The sequence below is a fragment of the Porites lutea genome, chromosome 5 (assembly GCF_958299795.1).
Source record: "Porites lutea chromosome 5, jaPorLute2.1, whole genome shotgun sequence".
Taxonomy (NCBI): Eukaryota; Metazoa; Cnidaria; class Anthozoa; order Scleractinia; family Poritidae; genus Porites; species Porites lutea.
Window position 1 is genome coordinate 29,578,894 of NC_133205.1, and position 16,921 is coordinate 29,595,814.

Here is a 16,921-nt window from a genome sequence, read left to right on the forward strand (position 1 = left end):
CCATGTTGCCCGCTCGGTAGCCAATCAGAAAAAAGTTTAAGATTCGCTTCACCTTGCCAGCTTGCGAGAGCCAGCCATGCAATTTAAGTCTAATACAGTTCCTCTCAGAGGTCTTCTAATTCAAGGAATAGGGAACAAACTTTAAAAACAACTTAAGACAGGTGGCAGTCAACAAATAACTCACCTCTCCCGACGTGCCGGTTTCTCTATTTTTCTCAGTGAAGGGAAATGTAATCGCGCAGAATGGCTAATTTGTTCTCGGGACATTTACTTACAGTAGAGCGAGAAACATAAAGACCGAATTTAAAGTTTAAATTCGGTCTTTAGAAAACTAAAAACAACCCGAGCTTACAATGAAAGGTCATGAAATGATACACCTCTAATAATATGTTGGTCAATAATTTCACTGTGTTCTTGCTATTTCTACTGATCATAGGTTTTAATATTTTGCATTTCATTCACCTCGATATGGAAAATAACTGTTACACCAACATGCTCTAAACAATGTTACGATCAGTATTAGATTCTGCCAAACTATCCTCCTACCCCATCTTTTGGTAAAAACGTTTGCATGTAAGACGGAATCCACTAGGAAATTGAGTAATTTTAATTCTCCGTGGACAAAAACCTTGTGTCAACATAATTTAAAGAATATTGCATTCTTTTTTACGTTTTTGAAGGTCTAAAGATGCAATTAGTCATCTGTAATAACACCAAAGAAAATTTCTCAAGGGAGCCCGAGAAAATGAATGTCAAATTTCCCAAGAATTGTGAAAACAAATGCAAATTTCTGAAATTTCATGCGAAAGATGTAATTTTGTGAAATTTGACATTCATTTTCTCGGGCTCCCATTAGAAATTTTCTTTGGTGTTATTACAGATGTCTAATTACGTCTCTAGCCCTTCAAAAATGTAAATTTGAATGCAATGTGCTTTAAATTATTCTGGTGCAAGGTTTTTGTCCACTGAAAATTACAATTACTCAGTTTTCTGGTGGACTCCATATAAATGTCATATGAAGCCAGAAAAATGTAGTTCCACATGCGACTTTGTAACTTGTACGGGACATAGATTAGAGTCACCCCAGGAACCTAGGTTACGTACAGAGGATACACAGGCAAAATATCACTTTCCCCTACACGTATAGGGCAATTTTTTCTTCCTTTTTATTGGTCGAGAGCCCACCACGTGACCTGCAAATAATCATTCTCGTCCCCAGAGCCACTCGGCTTAATTTGTAACCGACCAGTGGTCGTTTCCCGACCACGCGACCAAGAAACGACGGGCTCTGGGGACGAGAATGGCAAATAATCGCCTAGAAATAATGGTCTGCTCATGCGCAATGTCGTCTAACTGTGGCTGGCTTAAGGGGCTGGCTGCCTGCTCATGCGTAAATGAAACCACGCTTTTTTCCTTCGTGCGGATCGCTCTTGCGTGAAAATGGCAGATCGCTTCACAAATAATTAAAAAACAAGGCGCTAAGGAGCGTACACTTCGGCGTCGTGGAGGTGGAAGTGATTAATTGTAAATGCGGAGGAATAGTAAGAAATGAAATATGTTAAGAGTAAGGTGTTAATCTGTGAAATTATGGGATTTGTCAGGATATTCTGAAAAAAGCAACATCCAAGAGGCCTACTTGCCAAAAACTAGCATTCCAGGACAAATTGTCTCTGAGATATTAGCCCAGTTATGCCCTGATGACTCAATACAAATCCTTCTAAATTTGACTTGGGTCTAAACGTTTAGACCTAAGTCAAATATGAGGTTACTGGCGGTGAATAACAAGTCTAACAAAACAAACAGTGAAAAAAGAATTCTCTATTTTTCTTAGTCACATCAGGCTTCAAAAACAGCATAGCAGTCTGATGTACTGATTAAAGATATGTAAGGCATGGGTAAGGAGTCAATTACGTTGAGCATGGAATTGGCTAAAACTCAATGTTACGAGTTCCAATGTTTTGAGGATAATTTTTCACTGACTATCAGCACGCAGGGATGTCGGATTAACACAAGGAAGTTTAATACAAAAGGAACATAGCCTTTACAGAGCTTTAAAAACAGCATCCGCCAACACAAACTTGACTTGAACTTAAGTAAAACTAAACAGCCTCTGCCAATAATAACAAACTCTCACTTGAACTTCAGATATCTTACGGCTTCCGCCAACTTGTAAACACAGAACTTGAAAATCGACCTTCGTCACACTTGACTAAACACAGCAGTCCAGCTCGTGGGAAAAAACTTAGTTCGTCAAAAGAACTCGCTTGGAACTTGTATACTGTTTGACATAAGGTTCTAGAAAATACTAAACAGGCGAATAGTAGTAGCTTTTCGACATATTTTGTGATGTCAGTAACTGATCCAAATCTGCTGACTCATGCTGAAATGTACACATGCCCGAATTAATTATTCATGAATAATCCAAAAACGTAGAGACATTCGAGAAAGTCACGCAACGCATGAAAGCAATTTACTACGTAACACTCAACAAAGACAAAATGTCTTTGTGCAGCATTTTGTTTTTTTTCTTTTTGTCAATAGAGAAATATTAAAACAAAAAAAATTGTAACTTTAAATTCATCATTAATCAGTTCGAAACAAGAGAGGATAAAGGGGACAGAGAAGGCATCCCCCATACACACCCTATTCTTTGTTATACTACTACCCGCAAAAGGTTTGTAATTTTCACATGTAGGTATTTCAAATTAAGCTGAAATACAATTGCTCTAAACCAATCAAATTGCAGAAATTTCTCATGTAGTAGTATAACATAGGTAATTCGTCTCGAGTTATTTTTAGAATCGGGATAAAGTTACCTCGCGCGCTGCGTGGATGTTTCGTGGAGGTTTCGCATGACTATACGCCGTGCAAAACATGTCGGGCGAAAGGCAATGAAAACGTAAAGAGATTGAGAGCATTTCTCAATATTGAAGCGAAATGAGTCGGCGCTCATCTGAGAAAAGACCATCGCTGGACTCTTTGACAACCCGTGACATCAGTTTAACTCGAAGTAGTCGTAATCTCAGTGCTTTAATAAAATGAGAAATTTCGCCGGTCTATTGAAACCGGTTGTTTGTACAATAAAGCAAGTAGGACGCCAAGTGTTATTTTTGTTGAATAATAAAAAGCTAATAAAAGAAAAAATATCAAACCAGAAATTGCTCTCTTCAAACTGTAAATTATAAATGAACCTGAGAGAATATTCAGCGTGTTAAGGATTTCCCTGCTGTACTGTTAGCTCTATACAAGAGAGGAAGGGCGATTCTTTTTTAATTTCCATTTCGCTGACACCGCTTTAGCAGAAATCTCTCTTTAGTCGTTTTCGTCGACAAAACGAATAGCAATATCGCTCTCCCGAGTCTTCCGCCATTTTTTCTTCGTCAATTCGTGAAGGACGCGTGCCTCTGAGAGTGGCTCATCCTCGCGGAACACATTCGCGCTATGTGATTGGCTGTTGTCTAATCCCCCTTGGGATCTGTGTGTCTTAAAAATAACTCGAGACGAATTACCTATGGAAAAGGGTGTGTATGGGTGATGCCTTCTCTGTCCCCTTTATCCTCTCTTGGTTCGAAAGGAGGGCTCACTCGTGAAATGTTTTTCAATACTCGAAGAGAAATTTCCTGTCTCTGCGCGGCCAAAGTAGTAGTACGGTCTCATTTCATGAAATAGCCGAAACAAGCCCAAAAGTCACGAACTTGCACGTCCAATCTCGTCCCGAAACTAGTGCATCATTTCATAACTATTTTTCTTATCCCGAACTACCCTTGGTCGCAGTAGCGCAATCGGCTAATCCCTCAACTTAGAGTCTCCTCTGATCTGACGGGTGACACAGGTAAGTCGGTTCAAACCCCGGGAAAGCCAAAACAATAATTCTTTCTTCCTCGAAAAAGTTAAAGAATAAATCAAAGAAATCGAAGTGATGTCGAGATATCTCGAACTAATTCGGGTCTCACTTCGTCAAATAGCCGAATAAAACCGAAAACCTACAGACTTTGCTTGTCCAATCTTGTCAATAAAAGTCAACTTTGATACATTCCTGAGCGTCGCGAATCCTTTACTTCGCGCTCCACCGAAGTAACAAGCTCGGTGATCGAATAATAAATAATTGAACTCGGTCATCACAAAATATCGTGATTCAGTGTCTTGCAGATAATTATGTGTCTCAGCCGAATTGATCTGCTCGCCACTGACAAAATCACGGCAAGTTGGGCTCCCTCTTTAAATATTATCATAACTATTATTATCATTTTTATAATTATAATTATATTTTGCTAAATAATTGTCAATTATGCTTTGAAATTGGGTTGAACGTTGGAATACTTTTTCTTACCTCACAAACATCAACGCCTTAGAATTTCCTTGTGTTGTTAAAAGTTCTTACTCTATGAGTGGACATCCATGTTATGGTCCAATTACAGCTGTCAAAACAGGGCATCCACTGACCAGAATCACATAACTGTATCGCGGGCTCAGGTGAACAATTTATTGAGGTGACTTTTCTTTTTTAAAGTTCTCCGCCGACCAATTATTGGTTTACTGATCGCAGGCTCAGGTGGTTTTTTTTTCGAGGAGTAATTGAGTATATTTCCTCTTTATAGCTAAAATTCAATTTCTCCAAAAAGACATTTCTTAAAAAAACCCAAGGGAGCTTCGCTTTTAAACTTGGCTAAATCTATATATTATTGAGTTCTGGCAAATGGAAGCAATCATGAGGTTGCTTAAAGCACTAAATAAGCTTAAGGTTGGCCTCCATCAACAGGAAAAGGCCGAAAAGTTTAGCATTGCTGCCACTTTATTTTCCCTTCAAATCATCCAGGCCGAAGGCAAAATGGGGGAAACAATGCCAAAACTTCCAACCAGTAGTGAGATTCATCCCTGAAATAAATGAATGGAATGGCATAATGGTTTCATCAAAAGTAGGATACATATATAGCCTTTGAGGGCTCAAAGAAGGGTTAGCAGCTAAACACATTGGTTTTTTTTTGTCTGCGGTCAAAGAAAAATAAAATGTACTTTCCAGAGTAACTTTGTCTTTCAAGAAAGAACAGTTGCTACAAGTTTTAAGGTAACTATCACTGCTAGAAGTTATCCTTATCACTTTGTTATCTTTTTTTGCCTTAAGCCCGCTGTGCTAAGGCTTAGTTCACAAAAGGTCTGACAGTGGCTATACACATGTCTAATAGAAAAAATCAATTATTGTTCAATTAATTTTATCATTTGTGACTAGTAGCCTTCATTGGAGAATGTTATACTTGTATAGTCTGGATAGGCCTTCTTGAGTTTATCCACTGTAATGGAATGATCTGCTCTACCAAATCCCTTAAAACAAAATGAATGGAAGCTGATCAGCTATGACAGGGCTTGTAACATTCACAAGCTATGTAGGAGAACTGGGTTTCAGCTGGCTTTCAACAATCTTTACCTTCAAGTAGATCAAAGGCAGATGTGTATTACTTCTGAGTACAGTTTGTTCCTTTGGTTAAAATTTTGATACAGCACGCATGTCAAAGTAATCATTGTTAAACCGAAAGACCAGTTTTAGACATCTGCTACTACACATGCACAAGTCAGCAGCCCAAAAAGTTTACCGTTTTCCCACTCCACTCATAAAAATTTTCCCTATTGATGTAAAGGTCAGCCAAGTGTATTTTAAATATTATTTTTCTATATTATTCTGCAAGTTTTAGCAATCAAGTTTTTGTGTATTTATAAGAATTTTAGTGCAATTTAGCCTTTTATATCAGAAGCATTGTTCTAACAAAACAGAAAGTCTGTTTTTCTTGTAGAGGTTAAATATTTGTGGTCATCTTAATGTACTTAGAGAAATTTCAATATATTTTACAGCAAAATCGTGGCCTATGCTCTTTTTCGACAGAGCACTTTTATAATTTTTTAAAATAATATTTCACTGTTTTGTAAAGCCACCTCAACTCCCACCCTGAATAACCTTTGCTAATGTAGAATGAAATATTTGTCTGTAAAACATTTTTCAAATGGATATTTTGTTGTATTGTTGTTTCTGTTTTTTAAATATCTAGCTTACCATGGAATAACCATAAACCAGAATTTTCTTTTCAGATTTGTTATGCTGTATCCGGCCTCCTCCAACACAGTCTGACTTCAATCCCATTCTTTTAATATCTTTCTCTACTCTGTCATATATATCAGCTGTCAATTGCAAAGAAATAAATTCATCATCAAACCTCTTGTACACGCCCAAAGAATTATTGGAAAGAAGCAAGTATCAAGATTTTGTGAAGAAAAAAACAAAATAGAAGGTTGTAAATAAGGGAAAATCAAAATTGATTTCCCAGAAAGTGATTGAGTCACTTTACTATGGGAATGTAGAAAAGAGCAATATAAAATACAATATTAATTTATAACAATGGCTGTAAGTAGAGCTGTGTACTTATGAGAGAGTCCATAAGGACAGCTCTGACTAGAAACTTTTCACTTTATTCCTGTAGTTGCAACATTCATTTGAGCAGTGAAAGCTCCAAAAAGTAGCCATCAATTTCTTATACTGCTAGTGGTCCCTTACTTAGGGTCATTACAAACCTTGAATTCCTGTTTGCCCTTTAGAGAAGCAGCTTGAGTGTTTTGCTTCCCCAGGGTATTGCTTTCTTGATTTAGTTTTAAGATGACTTACCTGGACTCCTGTCCATAAGGCATATAATTGGGTGGTGGACAAAACTGTTTATTGTCATTTCGCCCACGAGTAGTTTTGCCAACATCCTGTTCACCAATGTCGTAAGTCGTGCTTAAGCTTTGCCTGATCAGTGACTTAAAAGAATGAAGTATCTAATGTGTATCAGACTTTTTCATGATGTGGCTGAAAGAATGAGGCATGTACATCTGTAGTACAGTCAACTCTCTCCAAGACGGACACCTTTGGGACCGGCACTAAGTGTCCATCTTAGAGAGATGTCTGTCTTATAAAGAGTCAAATAAAAGGAATAAGAAAAGGCAGGGACCAACTCTAAGTGTCCGTTTTACAGAGAGGTCCGTCTTATAGAGGTGTACGTTAAGAGAGCTGTCAACTGTACTTGTTTTGATTTTAAGTGGATGACTTGTGACATTAGCAAACAGGCTGTTGGCGAAACAACTCATAGGTGAAATGACTGGTCACCGACAAAACAATGACCCTCAGTCTATGGACTACCCACATGGGCTACCCTAAAATGCTCTAGTTTGGTGATTAGGGTTAGGAAACTGAGTCAATCAAGTTTCAGGTCAGTTTTCCCAGTATAATGACCTGAAATGAAACCTGATTCATTCAGTTTCCTAACCCTAATCACTAAACTTCAGCGACATAGTCCATTTTAGGGTAATCCATACGGGTCGTCCATGGACTGGGGGTCAGTGTTTTGTCCACCACCTGTATATTGGTCAGCATAAAAATATTTGCCCATTAAAAAATTCTACTTGTCCTTATGCGAGTGTCATGAACTAACGAACAAACAAACAAATAGCTCGCACTTTGTGCATCTCGACAAAATCTCAAGATTTCAGATCTGAAGAGGCTGGCATTTCTACAAAACAGGGGCACCCAACGACGGTTACCTCCTACACACATTAAAAACACTTTTTAGGTCATCCAGAGAACTTTTAAATCTCTAGAAATGCATTATAAGTGGCGCTAAAAAATTTGTATCTGTTCGGTCATCCCAGGGCAATTTGAGTCTGTTAGAAATTATTAGGGCTCCAGTATTACTTTCCCGAAAATTTTAGATGCAATTTAACGTTTTACGAAAGTGAGAATTTTTCTAATTCTTCTCTACATCGCTTTTTTGAATCCGAAAATTTCAGGTTTCCTTTTTACTAGGAAAAACCTGGGGAGTAAAATGTGAAAAATTACACTTCAGAAAATCGTAGCGGATTTATTGGAAAAGCTTCGAAAATTGTACATGAATGGAACAGTCATCTAGAAATTTTTAGCCGTCGTCAAGTAATAGAAAATTCTAGGCAATATTTGCTTCTCCGAACAGATATTTTACAGAAAACAGTCGTTGGGTGCCCCTGACAAAAGGGCTGTGCTAAATAACCTCCATTGGAGGCAGTAGTAGCCTTTCCAAACCGAAGTGTGAAACTCATAGCTTTATACGTCTGAAAAGTTACACTCAAGGACTCCATACACAGCCTCAAAGCCACCAAAAAACCAAAACTTTCCCGGCCCTTTTCCCTACAGTGGCACTGCTGTTACAAAACTTACCGTGATAATCTGCCCAGTCAAATCCTCTTACTACATATTTATAAACACCGCCTCCTGAGTCGTCTATTACTTTAATAAGAATGTACTTGAAGCGCCCGGTAGCATCGATTTCGACATCTGCGACACTTTCCAACTTCGTCGATGTTCCTTCCGCCATGTTGGACGCGATTTGTCCAGGAGCCTGGAAATTACTGCACTCTCTTCGATCTTCACCCCAGGTTCCCAGGCAGCTCACGGTTGTCCGCATTAGCTTGTCATAGCCCGCGAAAACATCCCTTTCTCCTCGCTCTTCGCCGCTGGGGACGTTTCGCGCGGAGAAACGGATGTTTTCGCAGACTAAGCTTCTCACGGGTGTCTATCAAAATGGGCGCCGACATATCCATGATCCAGGGGTTAGTACACGTACTCTACGTGTTCGCTGTATGTCCGGGAGTCACCCGTATGAAAGGCAAGTGCTTGCTTGCAGAAAAATTACAATAAACTCCTGAAGGCCGACCAATCTGGGTGCCCCCAGGCTTTATTTGACCATTAAAAGAGACTATGAACAGGAAACCAATTCCAGCAATATGGTAATCAATTTAGAGCCGAAGAGGACCGAAGAGAGTTGAACAACACGGAACGATTGGAAATTAGATTTAGGTCACACTTCTCTTGGCTATCTTCGTGGGAGTCACGTGCGATGCGAAATTCGGCAAAATTGTAAACTCGCAACCCGACGGCCTCACGGAATCTTTTCCCGATTTTTTTCAGAGGGTGGGGGGACGTCTGTACACAGGCTACTGCCTGCCCTGTCAAGCAGACAAACATTATCATTGTCCCACCTGGAAGGTACTAATGAAAGGAAAGAAGTCCACAAGGAAAGACTGTTATCAGGAATGACAGGAAGAACCTGTAAAAATATATATAACATAAGCACTTGACGAAATGTTTTTCTTCGTATAATAAACAGGCAGGGAGTGCAGGACTGGCTCCTGGAGTGGTCAATAGTCAAACACTCAGGAAGGTCATTAAGTGTTGACGGTCTGAGCAGTGGGGCGGGGGAGGGGGGACAGGGCGGTGTGGGCGCTCGTCTTGCTTGTCCCGACGGGAAAACTCCGCTTTCCTTACTTCATTAAAAGAATTGCCACAAATAATCATACCTTTATCTTTATTTTCCATACATTACATAATGCAAAACAGAAATAGTAAATGTTGACAAAATAAGTTTCAAAGTATAGGAAAGGCGGCAAAAATATCACGGTGAAATAACACTCAGTCCTTGACACAGAATGTTGGTTTAATGGTCACTGAAGGGGAAATGAGTAGAAAAAGAGAACGATGCGGAAAAAGCGACACATATGACCTAAAATAGACACACGCATACACACGGGAAAAAACTAAAACGCTATAACACTGAATCACATAAACGAAAACAAGAACGAAGAAGAAAAGTTGCAAAATTTAGCCTTTTTAATCCCGAATTAGAAGTTTCACAGCAAAATTGCTAAACAACTAACCACAATAACACATAATATTGTGTTCAGATTCTATAACTTCTAAATGGTTTAAACTGGACCTTGTTCCAAATACAGCGTTCTTTGACAGTCACAAGCGCAAGTGAACTTAGCAGGCTTGTGAATCCATCTTCCAACACCGAATGCTTTCTCAGAATGTCAAGGAAAAAATACCTGGTTAGAGTAAGAATTAATTGACAATTCGGTGAAAAACCTAAACGAAATAAGCGAGGTCATTGCAGAGTCTCGTACCATGGCAACTATTGTGACGGTTTACTCGTTCAACAAATACCACGTTAAGAAGAACAATGTCGTTATGTGTGATTTAAAGGGAAGCCTTGACAGCCTCCCAAGCAGACATTCTTGGGGCTTCATCACGCGTTCCTGCATGGTGAAGGAACGCATGACGAAGCCCTAGGAACATCGGCGTGGGAGGCTAAAGCTTTGACCGCAGATCAGAGAGTCTTGAAATTTCTCCCTAACAGGTTGTTACATGGAAAAATTCATATCCACTTTCTCCTAGTGGCCAGATTCAAGATAACAGTTCAGAATTATAGTCAGACACCCTTCCTTCTTCTTTGTCCTCTACAGGTTGAGATATCCTCCTTAAAAAGGGTATCTCCATGTTTTCGATATGAAAAGTCTGTCTTTGATCCTCAGTGAAAGCGCCATCAACAGACTGGATAGCAATGTCAATTAGCTCTCTCACCAGTGACTCCATAAAGCACTCAACATGTACATCCAAATGCTCATCAAAAGGCCAACAAAGTCGTCTTACTGACTGTAGCATTGACACTTTCATTTCACCGTCTCTGTCTATGCTATGAGTCCACTTTTGAAAGGTTCTGAAGGTTTTCAATCTCTTTTCTCGCGAGTTTTCATCATTCAACTGTAATAAGATTGCAGAATTTTGCCGCTGTGCGTACAGCAATATCTGTAATCCTTTGCATGTGCTCGCCACTTGCAGGTTTGATGTAGGTGATATCTGACCTTTCTTTAAATTAAGATGGCACCCCACCCATCCAGGCTGGGAATCTGCCATGACCATATTTCCTGTTGTCATGGAAGCTGCTTTTAGATTGCCATTTAAATTTGCCACAATGTATTCACTTCCTGTAACATCGATAGGCCGTGAGAGCCCAAAGGAGCATGCATTATTATGCAAGCACTTCACATAGTCACTCCTGTCAACAGTAATTTGTATGCAATTCTTATTGACTGTCACTGTGGGATCCAAATCAACGATGACAAATGACACATGGGCCTCAGCTGGATCCACTTTAGGAAACAGAAGCATGAAAACAAGCTTAGTTCCTTTCAAGTTTGTCTTGCAAGAGACAAACCTTGAACATGGGCTATCAACAGGCTTGAACAGCTGTGTGGCATAAAGTGCTAATACTCCTGAGTCAGCATAGTAAGTGATACAATGAAAGGAGGCACCAGCATTTGGGACAATCTTTGGTGGATAAATGTGGGTAACTTTATCATCCACCTCCACTGTCTTCCATGGTTTCCCCAAATGAAGAGAGTCGATATGCTTCTGCACCTTTTGCCGGTTTTGCATCATCTCTTGCCTTAAAAGAAAGACAAATCATATGATAAAGTGCTCACATGTTTAAGAACACGATTGTCCTCGGAGATTTTTAGATTCATCCACAAGAGCAGTCGGGGATCAAGGATACACATTTGCAATGCTATTAACCTTTTAGATGTTTATTAAAATGCCATTGCTGATTATTTCTCACAATTGGTACTATTTAAGGGACATTCTTGTTTGCAGGAAAGAAGCTGTGTCAGGAGTGGAGTAACCTGAGATCAGGCATCATTTTTTAAATTTTTTTTTGCTTCTTTGTTTCTTTGGCTCGAGAGGGAAAAAAAATAACGCCTGATACATTCATTTAACAAGCCATTAACCGCCCCCTAATTTACATAATCTGACGTCTGCATGACCTGTCATGTTATTAAGCCAAAAAGAGTTTACCATACGGGAATCAAATTTTGGCATGAATAATGTCTCTTTTGAAATCAATTTTAGGGAAAAGGAAATTTTTAAGTACGTCCATCTTTAGATGGCGCTTCCTAAAAAAAATTTTAAATGTGTTGTTTTTGTGATGAAATACTGCTAGCTGGAGCTACTGTACCTTTATTTAACAGCTACAAATAATAAAGAATTTACTGGTTAAAGCTTGTTAACTTCGTTCTGTGCCAAAAGCAGTGAAAAAAAAGTTAGGCTGAGGCACCACATTTTACGAACTGAAAGGTGTTGTGAAAGCGAAGATCGCTCAGAATAATTCACAGGTTTCTGAAGGAGGAATTACAGTCAAACCAGGTCAAGATTCCATTCATGAACTGATTATTTGAAAAAACAAGTGAACCGTTTGTCGCTTCTGTAACTTGTAGCAGGTATCAAATTGCGTTCAAATGATCGGTGAATTTTTGACTGCAACTTTTTAGTATATGATCAGATGGAAAATATTTCAATGGATGAAATTTGTATTTAGGCATTCTTCAAATTCAAGAAAACTGAGCCGGCAGAAATTTATAATGAACTCACGTGTGTATTCACTGCCCATTACGCAAGGAAAAATGCGGACTGAAATCAACAACAACTAACGGATGGCTGTATTTTGGCCAATTGGAACAGCGCAATTCCTGTTCATTCGCTGCTCATTACGCAAGCAAAAATGCAGACTGAAATCAACAACAACTAACAGATGGCTGCATTTTGGCCAATTGGAACAGCGCAAATCATCCCTATTGTTTCCTATCCAATCAGAAAAAAGTCCAGATTCTGGCTTTTTTACATGTGATCTGACAAAGAAATGTATCATGCCCTCTTCCCGTGAGAGACCTAAAGGGAGACATAATCTCAGGCTAGGAGTGGAGCCTTTAAAAAGCAATCCACTTAAATATGGCTTTAATGTGTGTAAAGCTATTTTCTTGGTAGGATTGTAGCAACCATGTTACCTGAGCCGTTGGTGCTTTCGACTTGGTCCCTTTATAATGTCTGTGAACTCAACCTTCTCCTGTGCTCCCAGAACAGGTTCATAAGTCACTTCTGACATGTTCAATCTGTACTTGATACTTGGAACAAACCAGCCAAATCCTGTTAAAGACTCGCTGGAATATTCCCACAGGTTAATAAATCCCATAGCATCTACTGTTACCATGGGAGAAGTACTGTTCACAAAACTTATCAGAACAATGCGGTGGTGATGTGATTTGAATAATTCTGCTTCAATATTATTCCCAACCTTATGAGATGAACCATTAAGGGGCTGAACTTGTGCTACGGACATTATTGAGGGGGAATTCCTGAACTTGAGTCGTAAAATGTTGCCATTGTTTAGACCTACCATCAAAAAGCTTTGCTTTCCAAGAAGTGAGACAGAGGGGTGAAAAGCTATTGCAGTGGCCTTGCTTATCAAATCTCTGGATTCTGAAAAAGGACCTTGTGTGAAAAAGAGGTCATTCAATTCAAGAGTAAGCAAGGGCATCAAGGTGGAAGATTTGAAACCAAGATCCTTTTCGACAGGCTCAAATGCCTTAACATCATAAAGCACAGATGTGGTGTCACCTAGCAACCAAATGCTGATGGTTCCATGTTCATTAAGACTAACAACTTGTAAAGAGTCCAAAGACCACTGGAGCTGAATGATAACAGAACTTCTTCCACGACTGGTTCTCAATATTCGCGGAGGATAGGTTAACAAATCCCATACAACAATATCCCCTTGAACAGTCCCTAGAGCAACAAGGGAGTCATTTGGCGACACTGCACTACATGAAACACCTCTGTATCGTCTTGGTAATGGAAGAATAGAGAGATCAATGCCATAACCCATCCAAAAGTTAGACTCCTCATTTCGGAAGTTTACTTGCTCTGATAACATGTCTGAATCTGGAATATTACTGAAAGGAGTTAAATTATGAAAGTACAAAACAGTACCATCAAAAGAGTCTCCTTCTTCCTCGGTTCTTTCCTCCTGGGAACCTACTGAGCTGTCTCTTGTGTGGAAGATTTGACTATGAGACCAAGCATTTCCCTTTCTTTGTGCTTCTTTCTTCATTTGAGCTAAAGCACTGCTGAGTAATGCAGCTTTATTTTGACCATATGGGTGAGAATACAGATCCAATGAATCCAAAAGTACATCATCAAGCATATGACGAGTTTGGGAAGAAAATGCCATGATTTCATTAGCCGTTTCCTTGGCAGCTTCATAGATAACGTCATTCAAAATACTTCGTTCAATGTCTAAACTCAGCTGGGCAATTTCATCACTTTTCCTGTCCAATTCAAGCTCCTCGAAAAACTTTTCAGCAATCTTCGTTGCTTCACGTTCTGTTATATTTGTGGGGTGGTCTCTTACAACAAAATCCAGAACCTCGTCTATCCAGGAGGCTAAGAACTCGCGAACAAAATACACATCCTCTAACTGCCATGGCTCATAAGAACCTATACCAAGCTCACCATTATACGGTTTTTTCAGTAAATCCGCTCGTGCTTGGCTCTCTTCTCTCAGTGTTTGAACTTTCCTTTCAAAGTCAGGGATCCTGTTCTTCGTCCTTTCAATCGCCACGCTTAGTCTGGATGGAGCAGTTGAGGCTTCCGAAACGTTTGATTCTCGCCCGCCTTTCAGCTCATTCTTTAAAGACAACAACCTTGCCCTTTCCAGAAGGATTTCTTCCCGTTGTTTTTCGAGTTCGAGCTTTCTTACTAACCGGGCTTCTTGAATACCGTGGAAGCCTTTCATCTTGGACAAGAAATCACAACAGTAAATGTCACGGCTCGACTGCCATTTTGTTTTTAGGGCCCAGGACCAGCCGGTCTGCATTTCGTGTACGGTAACACTCGCGCGACTGAACCTGCGTGTAAACGGTTAGTGCACATCTTAGGCAAAAGCAAACTTTTTTGAATGAAACCAGAGGTAGAAAATATATAGAGAACGAGAAAGTTAAATAGGATTTATCTATTTTTTATTTATTTATTTTTTTTAATTTTTGAACGTTAAATTCTACTTTTAATTGCCCCTTGATTTCAATGTAGACTGGGTATATCGGTCGCTAAGCTATCGTAAAGTTCTTGCCTTCTCTTATCGTATCCAATGTAATGATTTGAACATTGGGAAATTGCCAAAACAACCGAAAACAAGGTCCTTTGAAAAGTGTAACCCTTATGAGTTTCTGATGTAAGCCAATCCATAGTAGCTCATAGTTAGTAGAGGGGACTGGCGTTCTCTTAATGAAAGCCGGAAAACATTAGATGAAAGTAGTAGTTTATGTTGGAACCGTGCACAATCATTTGCTTTTTGTTCACAAATTTTGACTGAATAAATTACTGCGATGTTTCCGTGATTGGTCAGTAAGTTCAAAATGATAGGTTGTGTACGGTCAGCTCCTGGGGGGGCTACTCCCGCGAATTTTGGATAGGGGTGTGCCGCGAAGGTTCGTAAACCCTAACCCTATTTAAGGACTAAGAAAGCGAAAACTGTTACCCATTTTAAGGCCCAAAGCCGAAAAATGACACCCTATTCAAGGAAAAAACAAACATGTGGTTTGAAGAGGTGTTACGTGTATTTACAAACCTCTGTTGCAAAATCATTTTGTTAATACTTAAACAGATACATCAAGTTTAAAAAAACCGTTCGTTTAGTTGGGCGTTTTCACACTCCAGTATTAGATAATACAATTAAGCTACCCTATCTAAGGACCACACCAGGGACACAGAAACAAAAGGGTAAAAAAAGATACCCTATTTAAGGACCGAGAACCTCAAAAACCATACCCTATTCCGCGGCACGTACCTATATAGCCCATATATGGGAGTACCCCCCCCCCCCCCCCCGGGGATCAGGTCTAGACTTCCTCAAAGTCCTTCGCTTCTTATTTTTTGATTTGAAATAGGGGTAGCCTGTTCACAGACCCTCTATTTTTCTCTTTAAAGTCCGTCGAGCGCGCGTGAAAAAAAAAAAAAAAACCGTGGGAGATTTATTGACTGCCAGCGTAGCCTGCAGTGCAGGTGTATTTTGGGAGGGCGAAACCTTGTTCGTGTTCGTAATGTTGTTGTAGCCGCCATCTCTGATTTTATGACAGTGGAAGATTCGCCCCATTTCCTCCTCTCTTCGGGAAGTTTCAACATGGCGCTTTCGCGAGCAAATTGCGCGCTCAAAGAAAACGCCTGCACTGCAGGCTACTGCCAGCGCAAAGGGGTAGTGGTGGGCGCTCACTCTCGCACACACCGATGTTTTCAAAAAAAACGAAAAGAAAAATAAAACAACTTAGCGTCTGTGTACAGGTTAAAATCGGGGCTACACCGAAAAAATCCAGCTAGCGACTATATGGCGGGATTTCAACTCGGGGCCTCCGAATTGCAAGTCCAGCGCCCTAACCACTCGGCCACGCCGCCTCCTGCTCATCGTATTTTTGTTTTGTTTGTTTGCTTGTTTGTTTGTCACAATTAGAGAAGGACATAGTAAACCATCATTTTGCAATCAACGGTCGAAATGGCAGAAATGGAAATCGAAGACATTTGGCTCAGTCGGTTCCACTGGTGTTACGGGACCAATGATTGCAAATATGTAATTTAGGATTCGGATAGAAAAAAGACAAAAGCTAATTCTATGCTACATGAATTAGGCAAGGTATGACAAGAATAAAAATAAAAAAAGAATTTCGCATTAAACTGTCCTATCTTACCCACCCCACACAAAAAATATCACTAAAAACATCAGAAATTCTTTCATTATGAGCGAAGGAAACGAGAATGTGACCAGTTGATAATAACTCGAAATAACGCAGAAAGATGAAATATTTTTATTGCCCCGATATTTGCACCTTCCAGAAGTGGTACCCAGAAAGGTTAGTCTTAGTCTCAAAATCTGTTTGGATCGTGTTTATCTAGCTCCTCTGTGGCCAGGTTCCTGTGTGGCATCATTCCAAACCTTCAGGGTTACATACCTGCCAACTTCCGGAGATCTAAAATCTGGAGACTCTCTATTTTGCACTACACCCCCCCCCCACCCCCGAATGTCAACAGCACCAACACCCCCACTCCCCCCCCCCCGGCCAACAAATTGCCTTAGGACATTATATGACGTATTACACGACGTACATGGGATCAAAATGCGCTTTCATCATTGTAATGACGAACTAATCTTTGTCATTAAGTAAACATGTGCAAAAATGTCCCAGAAACTGTACAATGAATAAAAAAAGT

General features: G+C 39.8%; 2 protein-coding genes across 2 annotated transcripts; both read right to left on the minus strand.

The window, feature by feature from the left end:
- Nucleotides 1-4,469: 4,469 nt before the first annotated feature.
- On the minus strand, nt 4,470-8,375 carry LOC140937284 (14 kDa phosphohistidine phosphatase-like). Its single transcript, XM_073386824.1, has 3 exons — nt 8,213-8,375; nt 6,044-6,168; nt 4,470-5,319 (listed from the first exon to the last, which is right to left on the minus strand). Exons 1-3 carry the CDS (start codon nt 8,367-8,369, stop codon nt 5,224-5,226), a joined length of 378 nt encoding a protein of 125 aa, XP_073242925.1. The 5' UTR covers nt 8,370-8,375; the 3' UTR covers nt 4,470-5,223.
- Nucleotides 8,376-9,402: 1,027 nt separating this feature from the next.
- On the minus strand, nt 9,403-14,510 carry LOC140938596 (uncharacterized). Its single transcript, XM_073388092.1, has 2 exons — nt 12,673-14,510; nt 9,403-11,279 (listed from the first exon to the last, which is right to left on the minus strand). The coding sequence occupies exons 1-2, from the start codon at nt 14,457-14,459 to the stop codon at nt 10,238-10,240; spliced, it is 2,829 nt and encodes a 942-aa protein (XP_073244193.1). The 5' UTR covers nt 14,460-14,510; the 3' UTR covers nt 9,403-10,237.
- Nucleotides 14,511-16,921: the final 2,411 nt, after the last annotated feature.

Bases quoted from the DNA above. Each gene is read 5' to 3' on its own strand.
- LOC140937284 (XM_073386824.1), bottom strand. From the start codon at position 8,369: ATGGCGGAAGGAACATCGACGAAGTTGGAAAGTGTCGCAGATGTCGAA. The intron at 6,169-8,212 runs GTAAGTTTTGTA...TGCAATTGACAG, and splicing joins TGACTGGGCAGATTATCACG to CTGATATATATGACAGAGTA. The intron at 5,320-6,043 runs GTAAGCTAGATA...TTTTGTTTTAAG, and splicing joins TGGTTTATGGTTATTCCATG to GGATTTGGTAGAGCAGATCA.
- LOC140938596 (XM_073388092.1), bottom strand. From the start codon at position 14,459: ATGAAAGGCTTCCACGGTATTCAAGAAGCCCGGTTAGTAAGAAAGCTC. The intron at 11,280-12,672 runs GTAACATGGTTG...CTTTCTTTTAAG, and splicing joins CGAAAGCACCAACGGCTCAG to GCAAGAGATGATGCAAAACC.